This window comes from Wyeomyia smithii, chromosome 1 (assembly GCF_029784165.1).
Source record: "Wyeomyia smithii strain HCP4-BCI-WySm-NY-G18 chromosome 1, ASM2978416v1, whole genome shotgun sequence".
NCBI lineage: Eukaryota > Metazoa > Arthropoda > Insecta > Diptera > Culicidae > Wyeomyia > Wyeomyia smithii.
In genome coordinates this window covers 30971498-30995521 of record NC_073694.1, presented here as the reverse complement: position 1 = coordinate 30995521, position 24024 = coordinate 30971498, and the positions used below count along the sequence as shown (strand labels likewise).

The window sequence follows — 24024 nt, the reverse complement described above, 5'->3', positions numbered from 1 at the left end:
CTTGTTGTAGATGAGTTTAAACTTTTCAGACCTTCTATCCCTCTTTAAGATAAAGATAGTCACAATCGTCCCATGTTCACTTCATCATATTGTGAACAAGAATTGAAAACATATTACAAGTCAAATTGCTCGACTTGGACCATGTTTCCACCAATGTAAAGAGCAGTTTTAGAGAAAGTGGAATAGCACAAGAGTGTTCAGAAACTACATGAGGTTTGCAACGCGACGGGAACCTTTTTTGTGTCATTTTCGTATCAATTTTGTATCTAACCCTGAAGACAAACGAATCTACTTCGCGCATGCTAACTGAAGGCTTTCGGAACTGTTCTAGGCTCACACAATGCAAACCATGTTGTTGTAAAGTAACAGCAATTGCGACACTACATAGATTTATTTTGTTGTTTTTTTTATGTGAAATAAATCTCGGTTTACTCCCGTTCCGCTCCGTATAGAAAATTGTCACCAAGCTAAAGACAATCTCACGCCTTATAGTTTCACGAACACAAAATAATATACATATCGGTGTGTTTTCCACTTTCGAAAAGGGTTAGATTACGATTGTTGGTACACAGAAATGGTAGTAGTAGTAGTACTTTGGTTTTAATTCTCAAATTTATGTATAGTTCCGTAGTTGCTTTTGTAGATAGTAGTCGTATCTTTTATCAATACAGTAGGATTAGGATTTTTATGTTCTTGTTCTCCAACGCGCAGGGTTAGTTAGTCATGTAAGTACTTGTTAACTGGGACCTGGGCAGATGACAATTTGAACTTTGAAGCAAATGACAAACCTTTGGCTTCTTCAACTATGCTACGGACTGCGTATGACCAGAACAGCAGTCATTAAAATCTAATACACGAGTGGCTCTCGGGAAAATGCTGGCGATTAAATTGTTATTACGGCCCACCGCAAATTGACATATGTGTATGTATATAACAAAATAGAACAAGCCATATTATTGCATGCTAACAATTTTGGACAGCTTAGAGCTGTCCATATCATAATCCACTTAGGTATTTATTAAATTCCAGACATTTTTTCTTTGGTACAACACGTATATCACAGTTAAAACTAAAACATACTTTCTACAACCAGTTTGACGACATTTTGCGCAAGGATTCCGGACATGCATTTACTTGTTGTTGAGATTACGGCAATTTATCCCATCCTGGAAGGATTGTTGCTCTTTTCTGCATCCCAAAAAAAAAATAAGAAATCTAAAAGATTAAAAAAATGTCACAAAAATCTCAAACCGTTGAAGTCATCAATATAAAAACAAATGAATCAGTTAACAAATCAAATTATGTCAAATCTGTGTGCAAACTGCTTTTTCTTCGAAGGTCACTGAATACAGTTTGGAGATTCCGAAAAAAATATGTACTGAAGCTCTCAAAGGCGACTGTTTCAAATAAACAATACCTTATGCAACTCGCGCAATCCAGCAGTAACTTCAGCCATCTTCTATTTCGTAGGGCCTCTTGTTTTGGCACGAAGTAGATTTTCTCCTCGATCTATTTCTTAGTGTATGACGCAAAATCGTCAACAATTGCTTGTGCATTGAACAGATCCGCTAGCTGCAAGAACAGCGGGGTAAAGGAACACATCAAATTCAGCCTGGCAATTTTACTACTGACCTGATCCTCGAGCTGCTGACACCCTTGCAGTTACTAAAGGTGTGGGTCTCCGAAATGCTGAGCGAATTATATCCTGTGCGACATCATAGCTACCTTCCTTCACAGATTCCTATGAAAAAGGTCAATGTTTAAAAAATACTTCTCTTGGTCACATATAACGGTAGATCGAAAAAAAAACTCAGCCATCCGAAAAAAATTTGATCAAAAACTCACCCAATAAAACACGAATTGGTAGTGCCGGTTTTTTCCAGCACCAAAAGGACTAGATCTCGTTCGCTCCGCGTAAAAACTTTTTACATCCAAAGATTTCGAGGCGCTGTAATTACACCGCTTTTACTGAGATTTGCAAACTTTTTGAACACAAGCCAAATTTTTACATATTAAAACTTGAATCGCTGCTTGTTTTTTCTAAAATATTCGGTTTCAATTATTTTTCTTTTCAGTATTCTTTCTTTCAGCTGAAACCAAATACGTAACGGAAATTATGAAAAAAAAAATCACAATGTCAACGGTTGCTATGTTGTGTTGGGACTACGAAATGCGATGGGAGTGACTGTGTGGGAAATAGAAATGTTCAGAGGGAGAGGTGAGCTGTGAGAATGTTGTGTTGTGAGCCAAACGATTGGTACAATAATTGTAATCATTATAAGAAACGTTTTTAATTTATTATGATTTTATTTTTTTGCTTCTTGACGAATAAAAATGCTTTCAAATTTCAGTATTCCAATGATCCATTTAAGATCAAAAACAAAATAGGGCTTTAGTATTCCATTATTGGTATTGACTTTACAGACTAAGAAGCAAAATTGCCTAATTCGGTTGAATTGAAAATACTATTCAAAATTGTTTCTAGTTTGTATACAAAATATCGACTTATTCAACAATTTTGGACAAAAGAAAAACACTAATTTCATGTTTCTGAACCATTATTTATTTCTTTTCCATTTTGCAAATCATAGATATTTTGGAATGTATAGGTACTCCCTTATTCATCAAGAAAGTGTGTATCGTTCGCTTTCCTAACATATATCCTGATTCTTATTAAATCCGTAAAAGTTACTCAAATGTACAAAGCTTATTAGGTTTTTCTCTTTTCTCATACATGTGAAATATTTCTCTATATGATTTCGTCTACCTTTAAGGGTGTCCCAGAAGACAACTGCATGACGATCCCACGGTTGCTGAATTTGTCGGGCGCCAACAAGAAGATAATTGTACATTTAGTAGTACACAATAGTACATTTCGTATTAATATTCGAAGAATTCTATTTGAGGTTAAAATAATAAATATACAGACTAAGAACTGTCCTTTTAAAAGATTGAATAGCTTGATAATTTAAGTACACTTGCTAATACAACAACGATCGGGCGCCAATTGACTTTGTTCTAGCAACAAACGGCGATCCCGATCGTTCGATGGCATCCGTTTTTTACAATCCTAAAATGTTTTGTGATTGTGAGTTTAAAAGTACATATAGATAAGAATTATAAGTATATCAAGACTTGGGTTTCCTTCTGGCATTCGGTAGTATATACTTAACAGCGAAACAAGCTTAGGGGTAGAATCTGTACAGAATAATAACAAACCTGACAGGCTAGAATATTTTTCCTAAACTCTGCGTTCGGCGGAACGGGTTCCAGCTGCCGGAGGTGAAACTACTGAGCCGATTTTTGCCCAGCTTCGAGCGGGGTTTACTATTCTTGGTTGTCGTCCCGGTCGGACTTGGCGCACCGGAGGACACTCCCGACGAGCTGCCAGACAGCGTTGAAATCGATCCTTTGGAGTGAGTGGAGGCCATGGGCTGAGAAAAAAATAGGTGTATGCATTGGTGATTGGTAACATTAACTTGCAGGCGGGTTACGTACCTTCAAGTAATTGCGATCCATCGGAGTGATCACTTTGAGGTCCAAACTGTTGGTGCAATTCTTAATCAACTTCAGCACCTGCTGGTGGGTGTACCATTTGACGTCGATTCCGCACAATTCTACGATGAAATCTCCCTCCTTAATACCACCGAGCTGAAATTAACAATCGATTAGTTGATTAGCTCGAGGACGATTGAAGCTGTTGTTACTCACGTCAGCCAACGAATTGATTTCAACGTTCGAAACCATAACTGGAGCATCACTTCGCACATGAAAACCAAAGCTCTCGAAGCTATCGATGGTGCCACTGTAGTCACTTCCGTCGATCGATTGAGCCACGTTTAATCCGATGGCTGATCGATGATGACTCTGCTGACGATGATAGTCGGACTCAGAGGCGTTACATACATTCTTAAAGCAAACGTCACACGAGCGCAAGTCGTTGTAGTAATTGGTTTTGTTACACTGACATTTCTCCCGGCCACTTCCGTCACTTCTTCCGATGCTGCTTCCTCCGCTGCTAGTGCTTCCGGCACTACCCCCGTTCAAGGTAGTACTATTATAGCGACGTCGATCCAGCGTTCCTCCGCCAGTAATCGCAAGAGAACTGCCCTTCTGAAGCCGTATGCACCGTGGCGCCGTCCAGTGTCGTCTGGCGGAAAAAATTGCTATCGGACCGAGCTTCCGAAATGGATCCTCAATTTTATATGCGGTAAAATCTGGTCCGGTCAACGAAATCGTGAACTTCGAGGTTGTATTTAGGGTGACATCAATCAGATCAATGTCCTCATCCAGGAAACCGGACCCGTCCAGTTCCATATCGAGCATCTCCAGCTCTTCGGAGGTTTTCTCCAGCGCGTAGTTCAGTACCTTAGTTAGGGCGACTTTGTTCTTCAACTCGCGGCACATCCGCTGCAGCCGCTGGGCCTCTTCATGACTAGACAGCGACTCCCGAAGATGGGCTTTCTTGAGCATGGCCGGATTCAGGTCGCCCTCAAGTGAGGTCTCATCGAAGATGAACGTATCCCGAGACTGGGTGAGCGTCGTCTGGCTACCGAAAGCCGCCAACTTCTGCCGGTTGCCGGCTGGGCTTTTGGATGGTGTGCTCGTTTTGCCGGGTGTCACGAGCGCCGGGTCGATCGATTTGGCTGTGTGATAGTGGGCCAGGGCTAAAAAGGGGTATCAAAAAGAAGGAGGGTGTACGTTAATATAGAGAAACATGGATAAACGGCTGTAGAAACTATAACAATCTGCAAATCATTTTTAGGCCTACCTTTGTAATGTTCTGATTTGAGCGGGACCAGCCCGGCCCAGCACTCGGGCAGATAAGTATGCGCCTCGTTATTCTGTATTATCCGGTGTATTTCGCGATACTCGACCATCAACTGGGTAGCTTCGCCGGAAAGATTGCGGTGGAACTAAAACAGCGAAAGCATATTATAAACACTGAAATTACTAAATTAATCTTAAGCTCGCTTATACTTACCGCACTGCAATCGGAATTGGTCGTTTCTTCTAGCTGTAGTAAAAGTTTTTCATACAGACACTCGCGTGCCTGGGCCAAAATGAGTGCAACCAGCACTTCCAGAACCTGCGACAAGCGTGAAGTTATATTTTGTTTCTTTTAGTTGCATTACTATTGTGAAAATCCTCCCACACCAACTCACCTGCGGTTTAAGGTCCATCGAGGGCGCATTCGTGAACGTGTCGTAGATGTGCTTGAACACCCCGGCCGCCCGCAGGAAGTTGTCGACCGCCGCGTCCAGGCCCTTCTCGGACGAGCGGTCCTGCTTGGCCCCGATCTGCGTGTAGATAGCGGCCAGATTGAACAGGATGCAGGCTTTCTCGAATGCGACCGTACGCTGACACGAGGGTACCCCTGCGGAAAATTCGTTTTGTCATGAACAATTAGTTCCAGTTGAGCCCGATTTTGCAGGAGAACTTACCGGTGAGCGAGTCGTACCACTCAAAATAAACCCCTAGGCTTCGATCGGGCGGGAAAAACCGTCTCTCAACATAGTACAACAAGTTGTAGTAGCGGAACAGAAGCGCCACGCCTTGCGCATCCCTGGTTGGGGTTTTGGCAGCCTAATAAAAAAATAATTTTCGTTTATTACAATTAGTCTTCAAGTAGAAACAGCTTCTAGCCTCACCTGTCTCGTATCGGTGATATCGGCAATGGCATCCTCGTACACGCTCGAATCTTCACTGTAGTGCTCTAGGATAAAATCCGAAAACGGTTCCATGAAGTTGACTTCTTTGGTTTCCTTCAGGCCCAGTGGGATCATCGGTATGACGTAATCCAAACTGTGAAGAAAAAAACATGAATTAGGTAACTATCAGTGATTAAAGTGGCTGTAATCCTATTAGATTGAATAAAGTGGTTTCTCCATGCTTGAAAAAAATTGAGAGTTCAAAGTTGGAGTGAAAATTTCGGTTAATGTCGTATCCAGGGCGGAACATTAACAGAGTCGGGCATATTTACCTAGCAACCGGAGCGAAACATCAACCGATACGATAAACTCGGCAAAGTCTACTTTGGTCGGCATTTGCCACTACGGTTGCGCGTATCTATCGTAAATTGTATGCGCAGGGTAAATATTTCATTTTTGCTTAACGCACACTTGGTTTGCGGAAAAACATCAATGGCCGAGCTTGGTTAACAGTTGCGTACCCGACCACTCCGGAGCCGAAAAAATGAAAATTATTTTACCTGCCATTCCGCAAGATATGAACCGATTTTGATCGAGCCTTTTTCAAAAGATCACAAATTTATCCTAGTTTTTGGGACAGTAGGGGACATTTCGAAATTTTCTGTTGTTCCGAATTTATCGAGGGGAACCGTGGGGCAAGTATCCTTCAAGAGACACAGGCTAGATTAAAAACTGTAGCGAAACCTTGCTTGCGGCATATTAAACTTTCAGTTTTTGCAAAACAACACTATTGGCGATCGGTATTTGGCCATTGGGGCGTGTTTTGGCCACTACTGGCCGAGTTTTGGGAATCGGTTCTGGAAATGGTTCCGAGACCTAGCTTGCGGCATATAAAAAAAAACTCGGACAGGAACGGTCATTACTCGTCCAAGTGGCCAAATAATAATCGTTAATAGTGTTCTTTTGCAAAAACTTAAAGTTTGATATTCCGCAAGCAAGGTTTCGCTACCGTTTCTAATCTAGCCTGTGTCTCTGGAAGGGTACTTACCCCACAGTTCCCCTCGATAAATCCGGAACAACGGAAAATTTCGAAAAGTCCCCTACTGTCTCAAAAACTATGATAAATTTGTCATCTTTTGAAAAAGGTTCGATCAAAATCGGTTCGGATCTTGCGGAATAGCAGGTAGTCTGTGGTATCAACTTTTGTAAGTTTCAGTTTTGTAAACAATTTGTTAGGTTAGGATAGGTACGACAATTTTTACTTCAGATTGGTGAATAAGGAACAAATGTCTGAATTTTGCTAGGTTTATGATTGCGCACCAGAAACCCGTTTTGCTAGATTTTATTCGAAACAATGGTAATGCTGTCCACGAGGCAATTTCAGTTGGCAAATAATAGGCTCCTGTTAAAGTTGTAATCTGTAATTTTATGCGTGCGTCGTTTTGAAGACTCCTATACAAATCAATTTTCATTTACAAATTACCTTCCTTCATTTAGAAGGTTCCCTATCGTCGTGTCGATTGCTCGAAATATGGCAATTTGTAATAATCTTCCATAAACAAATCAACCGCGGTGCTGCTGTATTGTTCGTGTTGCTAGCTTCCAACAAGTCGTGCGAAAGTCCCCGGGGGTAAACGGATGCACAGATTGATGATGATTAGCAAACTGAGCAAGAAAATCACTTGGTTCCACGTTTTCGATTGCACCGCGTCACGTGGAACTGGAGATAAATGATAATCGCTTCTACTACATGTGTGTTTGTCCGTTTGAAAAATGAGAAAAATATTACATTCATGGCATAGAAATGAAGTGTGGTTCATTGAGGGTGGTAACCTATTCTCAGGCAGTAATCTTATGGAGGATTTGTGCATCTTTATCATTTTTAATCACGAAAAAGCAACGGTAAATCATTCGATCGGAAAAGCTTAACTTCAAATTTTCAAGCCAGTCTTCATTCATTAGTGTTTTTAATATTGTGTATGATTTTGACTCAACAGTTTTATACTAACCGGTTTTAGCAGCAGTTGTACTTTATTTTAACCGAATCTTCATGGCGGTTTCTCAGTGAGAATCGTCCATTTGATAATAACCGTCAATTAGGAACTACAATGAGCTATAATTTTTTGATGATGTCATGCAAATTCCAGCTGCTCATCCTATGTTCGCAGCGAAAAACTTGTTATTTCAGGTGATGGGCAATCGTTACCTTCCAAGAATAGAAGGAACACACAACAGTACAGGATGAGGATGAGATCACTTCTCCGCAGGAGATCGAGTTCCTTGTTCGAAAAGTAAGAAAAAAAAAAACAAACACTCGAAAATCTACGCGCACTGAGATGTGCCCCTCTCGATCAGACGATCGACAGGTGGTGATTATTCATCATAATAATTACCCGAAATTCTTCTACTTTTGAAGGTAAATCACGACTCGCAAATCGTAGCTTGTAAAAATTCTCCGGTTGTTCGTTACCACATAAATCCGCTTGCCATTGCATCGCAAATTGCTACGCCGCAAAAATAAACAACCTCCAAACAAAAAAAAAAGAGTATCGAATATTTTAACCGTCACGCTGTCTGTTTGTACGCCTTTAAATTACCCTTCCTTCACCGCCCAACAACCTTCAGAGATAGCCACAGCGTCTTTGGCTTACACATTTATTTTTTTGACGTAATCAATCAATCAATCAACCAATCGCAACGATGCCTGAGAGCGTTTAACAAACAAGACGCTTAAATTGAAATGTCCCATTAACTGTTTTTTTTTTTTGTGAAAGCCTTTAGGCAATAATGTAATCGAGCACCTCTGTAGTAGCAAGTCTTGTGAAATTCACAAATAGAAAACCGGAGCAAATCAATGTGCCAAAGCGGGTGTTGATTCATGAACTAAAACACGTCTGATTATCGTTTTATCTAGTAAAACGACAAGTCAATTTCCGCTTCGGCTAAACTCCCCGGGGGTTGCACGCAGATTGGAATGCTAACTGCACAATTTTGCAACCGGTTCAAAGTACCAACAACAATCGGTGCAAAGCTTTTCGGAGTTCCCTTCTAATGGACCACGAGTAGCTACGACGGTGCAACCGTTCTAAGCGGTTCCGAGGCTAGAGCAATATTTTGTGTGCTTTCAAGTTCAGCTTGCAGCTTAAAGGCACGGTCATGAAATATTACCAAAGGCACGTAACGGGTATTCAGCATCGTCAAGCGGAAGTGGCAAATTATAGCTTTAGGCCTTGTTTACTCTGCGCCGGTTACGGACTGCATAAATGTTTTTTTTTTATGATAGCTAGGCGACAAGCTTGCCATAAACGGGATCGTTTCTGCTTCTACTGTTTTTATGTTTAATGATTCTGATTTTCGAATATTCCTAACATAGCCTAGCATAATATTATAAGGTATAAATTCGTAGCTGGTGGCAGAAACAATGCTCTGTTTATGCGAACAAATTTCCTCTTGTTCGTGCGCAGCTAAACTTTTTTGTACAGCAAAAGTTTGGGTCCTGGTAACCTTATGAAATACAGACTTATTTCAAAATTTAGCACAATTGAAGTGCGTTTGAACGGAATAGCTAAACGAAACAACTAATTTAAAATCAAGAAGCTCTTGATAACCAACTCACTTAAAACATTAATTCTCGAGATATTTTAAAACCAAGTTGAGACTGGATGAATATTTCAGAAGTTACTTCAGTGAATGTGAACTTCTGGAGAAAATTGTAAGTGTAGTGTGTAATATTGACTGCAAAAACCGCTTGTTTTCCGGAAAAAATAACTCGAGGCTCGAAAAAAGTTAACTCGTAAAGGTAAGTTTGCAAACATTTGCACACACTTTGAAATAATCTGAAGACCCGATGGAACTGCAATTATCTTCTAATCAATAAAAGCTTGCACAAGGATTCCAAAAGATTGGTATCCCTGATCACAAGTAAGAAATCAAGTTATTAGGAGTTAACGGAGTTAACGAAAAATTGACATTATTCTTTTTTTAATTCATGACGACATGCGGTCGAAGCTCAAACTCTTAACAAATAGAAGAATAAAATATCACAGAAGGAGAGGAACAAATTGAAAAAAAAAGTGAATGGATTAATAAAGTTCTATAACTATAGTTCTATGGGTTCCAATCTTACCCTTCGCCCTGGTAAATCTCCATCGACGAGTTCAGCTCCGAGAGCTGCTCCTTCAGCAGCTGCAGGTTGGAATTGACAAAACTCAGCTCCAGTGCGACCGTGTCCTTCAGCTTCTTGTTTGTCGTTGCTTTGTATAGATTTTCAGCTCCAGCGCGCAGCCGCAGCTCCTTGTTGATTTCCTGGTTGAGCTTACAGCGCCGACTCTGCAGTTTGCCTCTACAGGTGGCCGCCCGCGGGTCCGAACCCTGGAAGGAACAATAAGAGGAAGAGATTGTTATCGCGGTTTATGCTAATTAGTTCTAGAATAGATTTGAATTAAATTTTTCGTTCAGACAAAACACCTGAAGCCAAATTTGCAAACAAATGTCTCTTTAACCATGTTTCAAATATCAAAATGTCAACAGACACAATTGCCTCACCGCCATCGATTAACGCCATCTATTGATCGGTAATATAGAAAAATGGAAAATGCGATCTATAAACGGTCTCTGTATACAGTCAGGTTTTTTTTTACGCGGGGGATACGTACCTCGTAAAAAAACCGCGTAAAAAGAACCGCGTTAATTCGAAAATCCGCGTAAAAAAAACCGCGCTAATTCAAAAATCCGAGTAAAAAAAACCGCGTTAATTCAAAAATCCGCGTAAAAAAAACCAAGTTTTTTCAAAAATCCGCGTAAAGTAGTCCAGCAAAAAGGGCTTTAGAAAAAAACCGAGACACTCTAGAACCAGTATTTAATACAGTATTTAATTGTCCTCTTTGACGGTCATTCCGGATCTTCCGATGGGCGGAGAGTATTTTTTGGACTATGTCTTTTACTAGATAAACACCTAAACGTTTCTGGTTCCAAACCCACGTTAATTCGGAAATTCGTGAAAATTTTTTTGAATTAGCGCGGTATCGCGTAAAAAACCGCGTTAATTCAAAAATCCGCGTAAAAAAAACCGCGTTAATTCAAAAATCCGCGTAAGAAAAACCTCGTAAAAATAACCGCGTATAAAAAAACCGCGTAAAAAAAACCTGACTGTAATTGTAAGGCTGCAGAAACCAGATTTGGCACGATCTGATTCCAGCAGTGACGCTTATACAAACGACAACCTCGCATAACTTGAAAGTGTAACCAACAACGTAGTAAAATTTGCTCAGCATAATGATCAGATGGCGCGTTATGGCCCGTCCTGCTCGGGACCGGTTACTAGTTGCTGCTCCATATGTTTTGTAGTCCACTGCGTATTGCGCGCAGTGGTCTATTTTTCGTTTTGGCAAAAACCACGGCAAACATAACCAAATCCACTAAACAGAACACAGAAGCTGTTTCTAATGGAAACCAACCAGATATGCTTTTGCTACCGGCTCTCCTTGGTATCGTGCTGATGGTGGCGGACTATTCCTTCAATAGCCACTTATTTTTTTAGTATTCATTAGCCGCCGTACGTGGACTGATGGCTTTTTGATGAATGCATGACTGCAGCAGGCATGTTCGGACATTCTTCTATACATAGCCGGGGTACAGATTGAAGCCCGGTGTGCTGAACCGCCACAGAATGGGACGGTTTTGCAACTGTCAAACAAAGTTACACAGTTATTTACTCTGAGTCGCTCGGTCATCTGAGCGATAATAAATACTGTTTGTTGGCACATGCACGGTACAACATTTTATGGCCATGGATCACCGACGGATCACAGCCTGGTTGGCTACACATTCCTACACGTATTATGACGGTTCGGCATGAAAACAGAAACAACATCTGCATGACCGATGGTTGAGTTTCAATTGAAACTAGGTATTTACTAGGTAGGTTTACTCTCGGATGCGAGGAGGTTTACAACTGCTTAGCGGAATTTGAACTCGTCATGCCGGCGCACGTTTATGGTTCTTTCGCATATGCTGGGTTGGGGCAACAATCAGAAGCCGCTAGTCCTTAATCCCTAGTATTTATTGTTTGCTGACATACATGTAGTATTTTTTCCGCAATTAGATATTGAAGTATTCATAATTATAAGAAATGAGGCAATAATAGTTATGAATAAATTAAACGAATCAATGAGATAAGTAATTTTAACGGAGTCAAACAGCTTGCAAGAATATGTCAAAACAAAAAAAAAACAGAAACCATTTTTTTGTTGGGCAAAGAACAGATACAACTAAGCAATTTGGAAAATGAAATACAATAAAATTTGAAATCAAGAAATTCCAGTACGTCGATGATAATCTCTGCGTGTGACAGACATTCTTACTCTCTCTCTCTCTCTCTCTCTCTCTCTCTCTCTCTCTCAGTTACAAACATCACTCGAACAAGGCAATGTGCGTAGTTGATCGAGGTGTGTTAAGAATGGGACGCAATATAAACACCGTGCCGGGGATATCAGAGATTGTGCGGGTTCGTAACTCACAACCTTAGTTTATACACGAAAACAAAATTAGTTCATAAAGGACAGATTTGAAGTTGTTTCAGCAAAACTCATTTGTTCAATGTTATTCAAATAACTTTTTTATCAATCTGTGCTATGTTCAGAACGTCTTAATCTTATTATCATTTCTCTCATTTTTAAAGCAGCTTTATTGTCATTCTCAAAGTTGTCAAAAAAAAAACCTTAACACGGGTGGGCTCGTGAAGTAGTTTTATTGCGATTTTTAATAGATTCTGATGAAGCTCTTAGTTTCACCAGCATTGTTGATGAAAATAACGATAGTTTTTCGGTCATTTGGAAATCAAAACCCGATGATAGTCGTAGGCAAACCAGTAAAGTTTTAACATCCCAATGGCTCGAAATTTCTTTTTTTTTATTATATGCATATCGTTTCCAAGCTATCTGTTTTTTACTTCGCATTTTCCAGTTGAATTAAAATTCCAACTGTCATTACACCATTCCGCTTCGACCTCCATTCGGTTGAACGCGGAAATACGTCTAACCAGAATTCCGTCCAAAATATTTAGCATGCTTTCATAACATCCAGACTAATTCATGCAATGCCCCTACCGATCGACTACTGACCCGATGCTCGCACCCATATTTAGGCTTGCTCTTGATAAATTTCAACTAATTATTATTCATAGTCCATCGTTGCCGGCAGCTCAGCGGCCACCAAACAAATCAGTTGCACGTTCCGGGAAAACTGCTGAACAAAACAGGTAGAAAAGAGAGGGAGAAAAACGTGTTAAAGCTATAATTCCATTCAAATGTTTGTGTCCAATGAGAACGAAACAAAAAAAAACGTCATGATCGAAGATCGATTGGGATCTTATTGTGAATCGCACCGCCGCTGCTGATGAGCAACGTTTAAAAATCCACCACGCAGTTGGTGGTGGATTTTTTCGTTGCTCTCAGAAATGACGCAGCCAAACCGTTATCATCCATCGTTGGCCCTAATTGGTGAGTTTGACTCACTAATCATTTGCTGATTATGGCTAAATTAGATATTTAAATGAATCGAAAGGAAATGAGCTTTGTAGAAGGTTAGACATTTAGAAATAGCAAAAGAGCGTCGTTTTGCCTCTGTTTCAGAGATGCGAGTAAAACTATGCCGAAGAAATATCTTACTGATGATATATTGTCTTCTTTGCAGAGCAAAGCAATTACCGGAGGTTCATGTAGTTACATCTTTTTTTTCATGCTAGTTTTTTATTTCCTCAGTCAATCAAGTCGCTCAGAAATAGTTTTCGAGAAAACAAGATTGAATGTCTCGTTATCCATAAAAATCGTTTATTTTAGCCTGTAAGTTTGTTATTGGGCTCTAGTTTTAACAGGTTATGTGTTAAAAGATATAGCACTTTTAAGCCTCATGAGTCTTACATATAAGTGGATGTAGTCTTAACGCCTATTTTTTTTTTATAGGGGGGGAGTTCGTAATGATTTATTTATGTACTAAAATATCTATTCAGAACTAGTATTGTGTGTTCTGCCACAAATGGTGACATTTCAACACTATTATATATATTTGTACGCTTTTTAGTATTATTGAATGTTATTAGCTTTCGCAGTTAAGATAATGTAATTGTAGGAAAATTATTAAACCTACTTGTCAAGAAAAAAAAGGAATAAAAGGAATAAAACGAAACTTAAAATAAACTTAAAACTATCTTACTGACTATAAAGTGAGCTAAACGTTGCAATTGAAGATTGCAACGATTTTTGTCGGAATTTGTTGATAATTTGGCTTGACATATTTTCTAATGTTTCTACAGTAGTGAGCCTATGTAGCTCGTTCGTGCTAAACCAGGGAGGACGCTTCAAAATCATTTTCAAAAGTTTATTCTGAATCCTTCGAAGTGTCTTCTTCCTGGTTGCACAACAACTTGTCCAGATGGGAACTGCATATAACATTGCTGGCATGGGCGCAACTAAGGAAAATTTCTAGGGGGGGCTAGTTTTCAGGTATGCCATTTTAAAAAAGAGAAAAAAGAGTTTGAATATGCTTATTTAATAACGCTTAAAATAGTATCCTAGAAGCAGAAAAAATCACTTCGAGATAGAATCTCCGATGATTTACTGAATATCTTGAACACATCGTCAACGCCAAACTCTTTCAGCAACAATGATTCGATATTTGGGAGAGCTAGATTTGGTAAACGGCTGGGCAGTGCTTTTTAACAGTTCACCCGTACTAGTTAGAATAAAATAGACCCCAGTGTGGTTCAAGGCTTAATGCCCTATTCCTACCTCCACGTGGTACCGACTGGGATACGAGCAACCAAGGAAAAACCGGTGAACCGGTGGAGTAGTTGTTCTCGCAGCCCTAGTAAGGCAGCATACTAAAATAAACATACTACGGAGAATCAAGAATTCAAAACGAACCGGAACAATCGGCAATGACCCAGCCGACGAATAGGGACGACGATTAGAAGCTCAATACATGTAACAGTAGATCGCTTAACGACCCGGTTGGCGACCGGATTCTGCTGGATCAGCTAGAACCCCGCCACTTCGACATCGTTGCGCTCCAGGAGCTTTGCCTGAAAGGAGAGAAGGTACGGTGGATTTGTGGCCGCAAGGCACTGTACCACCAAAGCGGCAGGCAATCAGCGACAGGTTGTGTTTATTGAGAATTGAAGGACGGTTCCACAACTACACTATTCCCAATGTGCACTGCCATCACGAAAGAAGACCTGATGCAGGGAAAAAAGCGTTCTACGCACAGCTGGAGAAACTGTACGATAGCTGCTCGCGTAGAGATATCAAGATCGTCGTTGGGGACATGAACGGAAGGATAGACTTATATAAACCGGTTATCGGCCCGCACAGCCTGCTATCCACCAACTTCGCAGCTCCCCGCGGATTAGCAGTCCAAAGTCCCTTCTTTCCTCGACCAACGTACAGCGAAACAAATTGACCACGTTCTCAACGACGGCCCGTTCTTCTCAGACATTACAAACGTACGCACCAATCACGGTGATGATCGGACAAGACCACTTCGATGAAAAAAACTACAAAACCCTGATAACCGATAGTCCTCTACGGAAGTCCTTTTGATATTTCCGAACAGAAGGTGCCTATCAGCGAACAGAAGGTGACTATCTACGGTGGAGCACAAGCGGACGACGGATAATAGCTACAGCGCATGAACCATGAGCTACAAGCGCTGCTTGGAGAGAACCCCATTGCACACCTGGCGAAAGACAATGGGTTGCGGTAGGCCGGTCACATCGTAAGAATGCCGGACGACAACCATGTGAAATCACTTCTCTTCAGCAACCCTACCGGCACAAGAAATTAAGGGGCGCAGCGTGCATGATGGCTCGACCACATCGAAAGAGACTTGCGAGTGATGAGACGTCTGGGAAACTGGTGAAACACAGCCCAAAACCGAGTAAACTGGCGACTTCTTGATACAGCACGAGTTACTACAGCTCTCCTCTGACTGGTAAGGTGAGTAAGAGAGCAAGGGTTGAGAATCGATCCTGGGTGCAGAACTAGTTTTTAGCCAATGAATGACGACATCTCAATTTGTGTTGATTTTGATGCTCTGATAAGTAGCATGGAATGTATATATATATTGAATACAATCATTCTCTGGGAAATTCTAGGGGGGGGGGGCTAAACACGTTCTAGGGGGGGCTTCAGCCCCCCCTAGCCCCTCCGTAGTTGCGCCCATGATTGCTGGTCTAAATATTTGTTTGTAAATTAACAGTTTATTCTTGAGACAAAGTCTAGAATTCCTGTTGATAAGAGGATATAAACATTTGATATACTTATTGCACTTTGACTGGATATTTTCAATGTGCTCCTTGAAAGTAAGATTCTTATCATAAAGTAGCCCTAAGTATTCAACTTGATCAGACCAATTTAAGACCACACCGTTCATCTGAATAACGTGGTTATGGGTGGGTTCGTGAAATGTAACTCTTGGCTTATGAGGAAAAATAGTTAACTGTACGTAAAATAGTACTTAACGAAATGCTTGTATCGTCACAAAACAGAGATTTCTCACAACCTGGTGGTAAATCAGGAAGATCAGAAGTAAAAATGTTATATAAGATTGGGCCCAAGATACTCCCCTGAGGCACATCAGCTCTAACAGGCAATCTATTAGATTTACCATTTAGATAGTTAACCCGGAGAGTGCGGTCAGTTAAATAACTTTGTATCATTTTTGTGAGGTAAAGCGGAAAACTGAAATTTGACATTTTAGCTATTAAACCTTTATGCCAAACACTGTCGAATGCCTTTTCTATATCTAGAAGAGCAGCTCCAGTCGAATAGCCTTCAGATTATTAGTTCGAATCATATTTGTTACTCTAAGTAACTGATGAGTAGTGGAATGCCCATGGCGAAAACCAAACTGCTCATTTGCAAAAATTGAGTTCTCATTAATATGTGTTATCATTCTATTAAGAATTATTCTTTCAAAGAGTTTGCTAATAGAGGAAAGTAAGTTAATTGGTCGATAACTTGATGCCTCAGCTGGATTCTTTTCGGGTTTTAAAATTGGAGTGATTTTGGCATTTTTCCATTTCGTAGGAAAATGTGCTAGTGCAAAGCATCTGTTAAAATTTTTTACCAAGAAATTTAAAGAGTTTTCGGGAAGTCTTTTGATGAGGATATAGAAAATCCCATCATCTCCTGGTGCTTTCATGATTTTGATTTTTTTTTTGAGAATGGTTCGCACCTCATTCAAGTTTGTCTCCAATACCTCTTCAGAAAGAAATTCTTGGGTGGTGATCTGAACATACTTTTGGTTTACTTCATTTTCAATAGGACTTACTACGTTCAAATTGGAGTTATGAACACTCTCAAACTGCTGAGCAAGTTTTTGAGATTTTTGTTCATTCATTAGAAAAATGCAATCACCATCTTTAAGAACTGGAATGGGCTTCGAGGGTTTCTTAAGAACCTTCGAAAGCTTCCAGAAAGGTTTTGAATAAGGTTTTAGTTGTTCAACTTCTCTCATGAAATTCTCATTTCAAGAGAGAGTGAATCTATGTTTAATTTCCTTTTGTAATTCTTGAAAAATAATTTTCAAAGCAGGATCACGAGATCTTTGGTATTGACGTCTCCGTATGTTCTTCAAACGTATAAGAAGTTGAAGTTCACTGTCAATAATTGGTGCATTGAATTTCACTCTTGCCTTAGGAACTGATAAATTCCGGGCATTGAGTATTAAGCTGCTAAAATTTTCTAATGCTCTGTCAATGTCAGCACTATTTTGTAAAATAATATCATCATTCAAATTTTCCTCGTTCGTAGAACGATATCTATCCCAATTAGTCTTGTGATAATTTAACACAGATCTAGTGGGATTTAAAATAGTTTCATGAGAAATAGAAAATGTTATGCGAAGATGATCAGAATCAAAGTCAGCATGAGTTAATAAATCACTGCATGAATGGCTTTGATTTGTTAGTACCAAATCAATTGTAGATGGATTCCTAATAGAAGAATAACATGTAGGACCATTTGGAAATAAAACTGAATAAAATCCAGCCGAGCAATCATTAAACAATATTTTTCCATTGGAATTGCTTTGAGCATTATTCCAAGATCGATGTTTCGCATTGAAATCACCGATGATTAAAAAATTTAGATTTATTTCTTGTGAGTTTTTGCAAATCTCCCTTGAAATAATTTTTTCGCTCACCAGTGCATTGAAAAGGCAAATAAACTGCGGCTATAAATAAAATGCCAATACTTGTTTCAATTTCAATTCCCAAACTCTCGATAACTTTGGTTTCAAGATGGGGTAAAACACGATGTTTTATTCGACGGTGGATAACTATTGCAACTCCACCACCGGCAACATCAATTCTATCAAACCTATGAACTATAAAATTTGGGTTCTTTTTTAGTTTAATATTTGGCTTTAAAAGCGTTTCAGTCACAACTGCAATATGCACATCGTGGACTGTTAAAAAATTCATCCTCTTTCGCTTTTAAAGAGCGGGCATTCCAATTTAGAAAATTTACAGCATTATTTAAAATCATTGCTGAATTTCAATTTCATAACAATATTAGTTGTAAATTTTATACCTTCTTGAACAGCCTCGTACATCGAGTTACAGTTCAACAAAACGGACATTAGCTGTAGCATGGATTGTTGTATGTATTCAATCTTTTCGGGAGTTGGATTACCTAAATCAATACTGGCTGACTTTTCAGCACCAAACACGAATGGTTTTTTACTGTTTGAATTTGAAATATTACCTGAAAGGACACTGGCATACGAACAGCCTGGTGTTGCCTGAACAGGATTATTTTTCTGAAATTTGTTATCTGAATTTAAATTATTACCTACAGAAACACCTGCTAATGAAAGTGCTGGTGATGCCTGAACAGTACTGAAAGTCTTTTGATTACCCACATTGACAACAGGTTGCTTAGAATTCCTACGTTGTCTAGAAGCAATAATTTTTGACCTTACAGGACAATTAAAGAAATTAGATTTGTGATTTCCCCCACAATTTACACATTTGAAACTATTAGTGATCTCTTTCACGGGGCAGATATCTTTCGTGTGACTAGTGTCACCACAAATCATACATTTTGCAGCCATATGGCAATTTCGAGTTCCATGACCATAGGCTTGACAATTCCGACGTTGCGTAAGATTATGGATTCCTCCATGTCTCTTGAAATTTTCCCACTTTATTCGCACGTTGAATAAATCACGTGCTTTTTCTAAACATTTTAAATTATGTACTTTGGTACGATCAAAATGTACTAAGTAATTTTTCTGGTGTATTCCAGTTTGAAAAACTTTGGCATTTGCCTTTCGTTTCATCAAAATTACTTGGTTGGGGGCAAAACCAAGTGATTCTGACAAACAATCTTTGATTTCATCAATACTTTGATCATTTGAGAGACCTTTCAACACAGCCTTAAACGGTCTCTCGTTTTTGGCATCAAAAGAGTAAAATTTATACATCTTTTCAGTCAAATACTGTAAAAGATGTTTATGGCCATCAAAAGATTCGGCCAAAATACGAATTTCGCCTTGGCGACCAATTTGAAATTAACTTTCACATTCGATAGAAATGATGAAAGTTCTGATCGAAATGCTTTAAAGTTTGCTACAAATACCACAATAGGTGGAACTTTAACCTTCTTCATAACGGCTTCATGCTCAGTATGAGAAGTTTGGAATTCTAGATCCCCAACAGAAGAAATTTCAGTGTCACTTGGAGGAGATGCCTCACGTTTCCTTGATGCCGCATCAAAGCGAGCTTTTTTATTTTTTCCAGGCATAACTGGACAACTTCACTACACTTTCACTTCACTATAGAATTTGAGTAGAAATATCTCAAACCAAATTAATTCACTAAACACTCGTTAACTTTAAAAACAAATTTATTACTTTGCCTTTCAACAGGTAGTCTTTTAAAAAGATTGCCTGTTGAAAGCGAAAAACAAAATTTTAATATCTCTCGGTAGTCTAAGACTTAGCCTCGAGCTGTTGGTAAAATGCGACCGTACTGTAGGACAGTTCAAGTCGATCTGTGAACGCCTATAATATTGCATTGGCACATTGTTAATATGTTCGAGTACTCTATTCTGAACTCGAGAGTGCGAAACAACTCACGCAAGTTCTTCAACTGGACAGAGTCTCAATAACGCTCTCTCCATGTATATTGTAACATGAAATAAAATTTAAAAAAAATCACAAAGACATTGCTATGCTTTCCTAAAGCTTTCTATAAATGATTTAATGATTTCGACCAAATTGTCATTTAATTGAACGATTTGCAGCAATCCAAGAGGTCACAATGTACTCAACTTTAGCTAGTAATAACCAAGCGCATAAGCATAAGTTTCACCCCAAAAAACATCAGATCCGTAAATCTTCGTGTGTGAAAACCAGCCAAAAAATTGCTCATAATTTTCCGCTTAAGAAAGAGAAAAGGATGATCGAACACATGTGAGCTTTACGAATGTAGCCAAACAAGATCGAACACACACGATACCGTCACCAAGAAGGTAAGAGGCGGCGGGGAGGAAGTTGGGAGTTGGGACCCATTAGCACACTTTTTCCTCTCCAGCAACAAAGCATTTTATGCGCCTCACTCTCACCGTTGCCGTCGCCGTCATCGTCGGTCACCGGTGATTTCAACTCGTTTGTTCCCCTTCTAGCCAGCCGGGTTCGGTTTATGATTTGACCAACATCCAGAAGACAACATCTGACAGGGGAAGTTTACGATGGTGATGATGATTAGCAACGCTTTTTTCGTGGCTCATCGGGATGGCTCTGTGGCTCTGTCTGTGAGTATTTTTTCTTTTCAACAAACTCAACGCATGGCACCTTTACTGACCCCTTACGCAGGTTCCGATGAATCAAGGGCGCGAACAGCGAAGATTTAAGCCTGTCTGCAACAACAAGAAATATAAAAAAAAACCTCACGGCTGGTGAAATTTAAATTAACCAAATTGTGTGAAGTGAAAAATGAAACAGCTTCTGCTTTCAATTGCAACTCTCGAATGGGGTCTTAAACGGTATGCAGATGTGATACCATTTTTTCGTTGGAGATTGTTTGGGAAAGTAAGCTGTTCACAAAATTACTTATGTATATTGCTGGTTGAATGGGTGATGTTGTTTATTTTGCTGACAGCTTTGCCAAACCCGTATGTATTTACTGTGTGGGTGTTTATTGTCTGTGAACCTCCATATTTATGAGGACTTCAGGCAACAAAATGCATACTTAATGTAGATAGTGAAATTTACTCTTTCTTCTCTTTTACTTTCAGTAGAGGATAAAACAAAAATAAATACAACAGCTTTTCAAACTACTACGAAATCGACAAGGTCACGAGGAGTAGATACATATTACGAAATATTCCAACTAATGTACTAATAGTGGAATGGAGACACGGCCAGAACAATGAACATTCGTTTTAACACATTCCGGATTTGAAGACTGAAAAAGTGAAAAAAAAAATATTTAAACAAAATTATAGAATAGTAAACAGGAACATTATATTAAACTATCTAAGGATTATCAGAATTTTTCAGGAGTTAGAAATCGAAAAACGTCTGTGAATTAAAATTAAATGAAAAACACAAACATGAATATAAAAATTTGATACAATCAGTCTTCTGTTTCATCCCTTGAGTTTTGTTTTTAGGGTTTCCTGTTGTCGTGTAAAATGTATTGTGCTTAGTTCTCTGCTATTTTATTTTATGCTCATGACTTTCAGTTGCTTTTCATTTTTATATTACATAATTATTTCTATAATTCCAATAATCTCTTATTTATATTTCATCGTTATTTGTTTCATTTATTTTTGTATATTTTATTTATTTTTTTTTGTTTTGCTTTAAGTCTCGGTTTATGAGGGGCAGGCTGGACATGTGGCCAGAATGCCTGACGAGAGAACCGTCAAAACTATATTTAACAGAGAACCAGGAAGAGGCCTCGCACTCGGTGGATGTGCGCTGTGGAAGAAAATGAACGATCTGCTGGTGTACGAGGTGACTGGAGAATGGCTGCCCAAGACAGAAGAAGCTGGACATCTCTAATCTAGGCGGCCTTAGACCGGCAAATGGCCCGTCAGCCAACAATGTAAGTAAGCAAGTATTGCGATTTTCAACGCAAGTAAGAAAGAGATGCCACATAGTTGTTTACGAACTAGGCTAAAACTGATAAATTTTACTTTGTACTATGGAAGTGCTAAAAATCAAACGGTTAAAGAGGGGTTTTGACAGCAGTTAAGTTAGCTCCAGGTCAACACTAGATGGGCACTGGGAATAAAGAAATTCGCTATTAGTAGTCACGTATAAAAGCGTGCATGCAGAAATTTAGTCTTACTGCAGCAAGAGGACGGTTGACTCTTACTACGGCAGTTGATTTTAGAGCAGCAAGGCTGAGTAAGCGACTCAATCGATTACAGCGTTCCACATCAGACGGATTAACCGGCGTACTGCAGCACTGCACAGTATCGCTAGAAATGTTAGTAATTTTGTCCGGATTAGTCGCGTCGCGTTCCATTTCAGCCATTTGGCTACTGCTGTGAGTGTGCCGGTAGCGTGTGTATTGTTGCTTGCTTGCTTGAATCTAAAATCAACGCTTTTTTACAAGGTTACCATCAACGCTTCTCTCCAAAGTTACTAATAAACCAATAAAGTAAACCAAAAAAAAAAAAGACCAGAATTAAAACTGAAATTTACTGCTTCACACCATCAAATTGATTAACCCCAATCGAGTGTATTGCTAAACCTATTGCAAAAATATTTTGTCATAAAACAGGCTGTCGTAATTCTACGTTAACCTTGCGGTCGTGGCTTATAAACAACCTTTTCAACTATTTCTTTTCATTTTTTGGCTGTTTTGATGCTCGTTAATTTCTGCTTAATGATTCCTATATATATTTATTTTCATTTATTTATCTCTTTCCTAATTTCCGTTCTGCTTTTATTCGTGTTTTTCTACCTATTTTTCTGCATTTTCCTTTTTGTATTACTTCCGGTTTTTTGGCACCACAAATCAGACTTTTGCTTTTTTTCTATTAGACACTTCCTGTATTCTCAAAAATTCCAGTTTCCATTTCGGTATTTTTTTCTTTTACCATTTTTAATTTTTTCGTTGTTGTTGTCTGTTTCAAGTAAGTAATCTGGTTTGCTACTACTGCTGGAGCAGTTTTTCAATTCTTCAAAAAAATTGTATAGTTTGATTTGATTTATTCTGTTCCACAAGTTTACAGTTATTCGATTATCCTGTATACTTTTTTAATTGTCTTTAGATATTTCGGTTTTATTGGTCATTAAGTGTTAACAATTTCCATGTTACAAGCGCCTTTTATTGTTTTCCTAATTTTGCACAACAAATAGTAAAAACATTATTTTGATTTCTTGTTTTGTTGGTGTTGTCGATGGTGTTTTTTTTTCAATTGTCACTAGAAAGAAGAAGAATCATAGTTAAGGAAAAAAGTTAATCTAACTCTAAGAGAACTCATCAGAGTTAGCAAAAATGTTTTATATTCAAATAGTTCATTTTTATTTATTTTCCATTCCTTCATTTTCATTTTTTCATTCTTTACTTTCTTCTAAGTTTTATTTTTTTTTAAATTTAGGTTACTTATTTTATTACCTTATCTTTACATTTTGTGAGTTTTTCTGTCATCCTATCAGTTTTCTTATTCTTGCGATCTTTTTGTTTTAATGATTAATTTTGTCACTATTTTTTTCTCCTCTCTGAAAATTTATTTCTTAAACTGTTTCGTACTTTTTTAACTTTTACATTTTTATATTGGTATGGACTTCCTCACAGTGACCAGAACCGTTGATCTATTGCTGGCAATACTGCTATCGAGAAGTGGTATGCTTATCACTTTTCCGTGCTTGTGTGTGATATGGTTTAAGCTTTCCTTTTACACGCTCACTGCCTGACTATACTGAGTCTCGTTCTTCCTGCCAAAAACCGCCACTCATAAGTTCCTGGAGAAATTTTGTTGCTAAGATTCGAACCCACGACCATCTGCTTGACAAACCAGTACTTACCTTGTTTCCTGTGTGTTTTCTTCTAAATGTTTGTCATGTTTTTGCATTAAAAAAATCCGTTTTTAAACAATTTTCGGTATGTTGTTTTCCTATTTCGGGGTTAGGGGCCGTTTAATAATTACGTAAGCATATTTTTTTCATTTAGTAGAAATGTGATGGTTTAAAAGGGATGAAAGTTGAAAGAGAATAACAATTATTTTAAATATCATTTTCAAATAAAAATGATCTAGAAATTTTGAGCACACGTTACTTTAAAAATTTCCTAGTAGATAAAAAAACGAATATTTAAAAAATATTTATTTATTTTTTACCTTTAACTCAAAAC

General features: G+C 38.7%; 1 protein-coding gene across 3 annotated transcripts in view; it reads right to left on the bottom strand.

Annotated features, from left to right (window-relative positions):
- Positions 1 to 2540: 2540 nt before the first annotated feature.
- Positions 2541 to 24024, bottom strand: part of LOC129733924 (rhophilin-2) — an 86036-nt gene continuing 64552 nt past the window's right edge. For all 3 annotated transcript variants that reach the window (XM_055695544.1, XM_055695546.1, XM_055695547.1), the window contains 9 exons: positions 9778 to 10022; positions 5652 to 5805; positions 5445 to 5586; positions 5166 to 5377; positions 4985 to 5089; positions 4772 to 4916; positions 3712 to 4667; positions 3499 to 3651; positions 2541 to 3434 (listed from right to left, as the gene is read on the bottom strand). In XM_055695544.1, coding sequence (XP_055551519.1) covers positions 3228 to 3434; positions 3499 to 3651; positions 3712 to 4667; positions 4772 to 4916; positions 4985 to 5089; positions 5166 to 5377; positions 5445 to 5586; positions 5652 to 5805; positions 9778 to 10022 — 2319 coding nt within the window. In that variant the 3' untranslated portion in view covers positions 2541 to 3227. The remainder of the gene's footprint in view (positions 3435 to 3498; positions 3652 to 3711; positions 4668 to 4771; positions 4917 to 4984; positions 5090 to 5165; positions 5378 to 5444; positions 5587 to 5651; positions 5806 to 9777; positions 10023 to 24024) is intronic.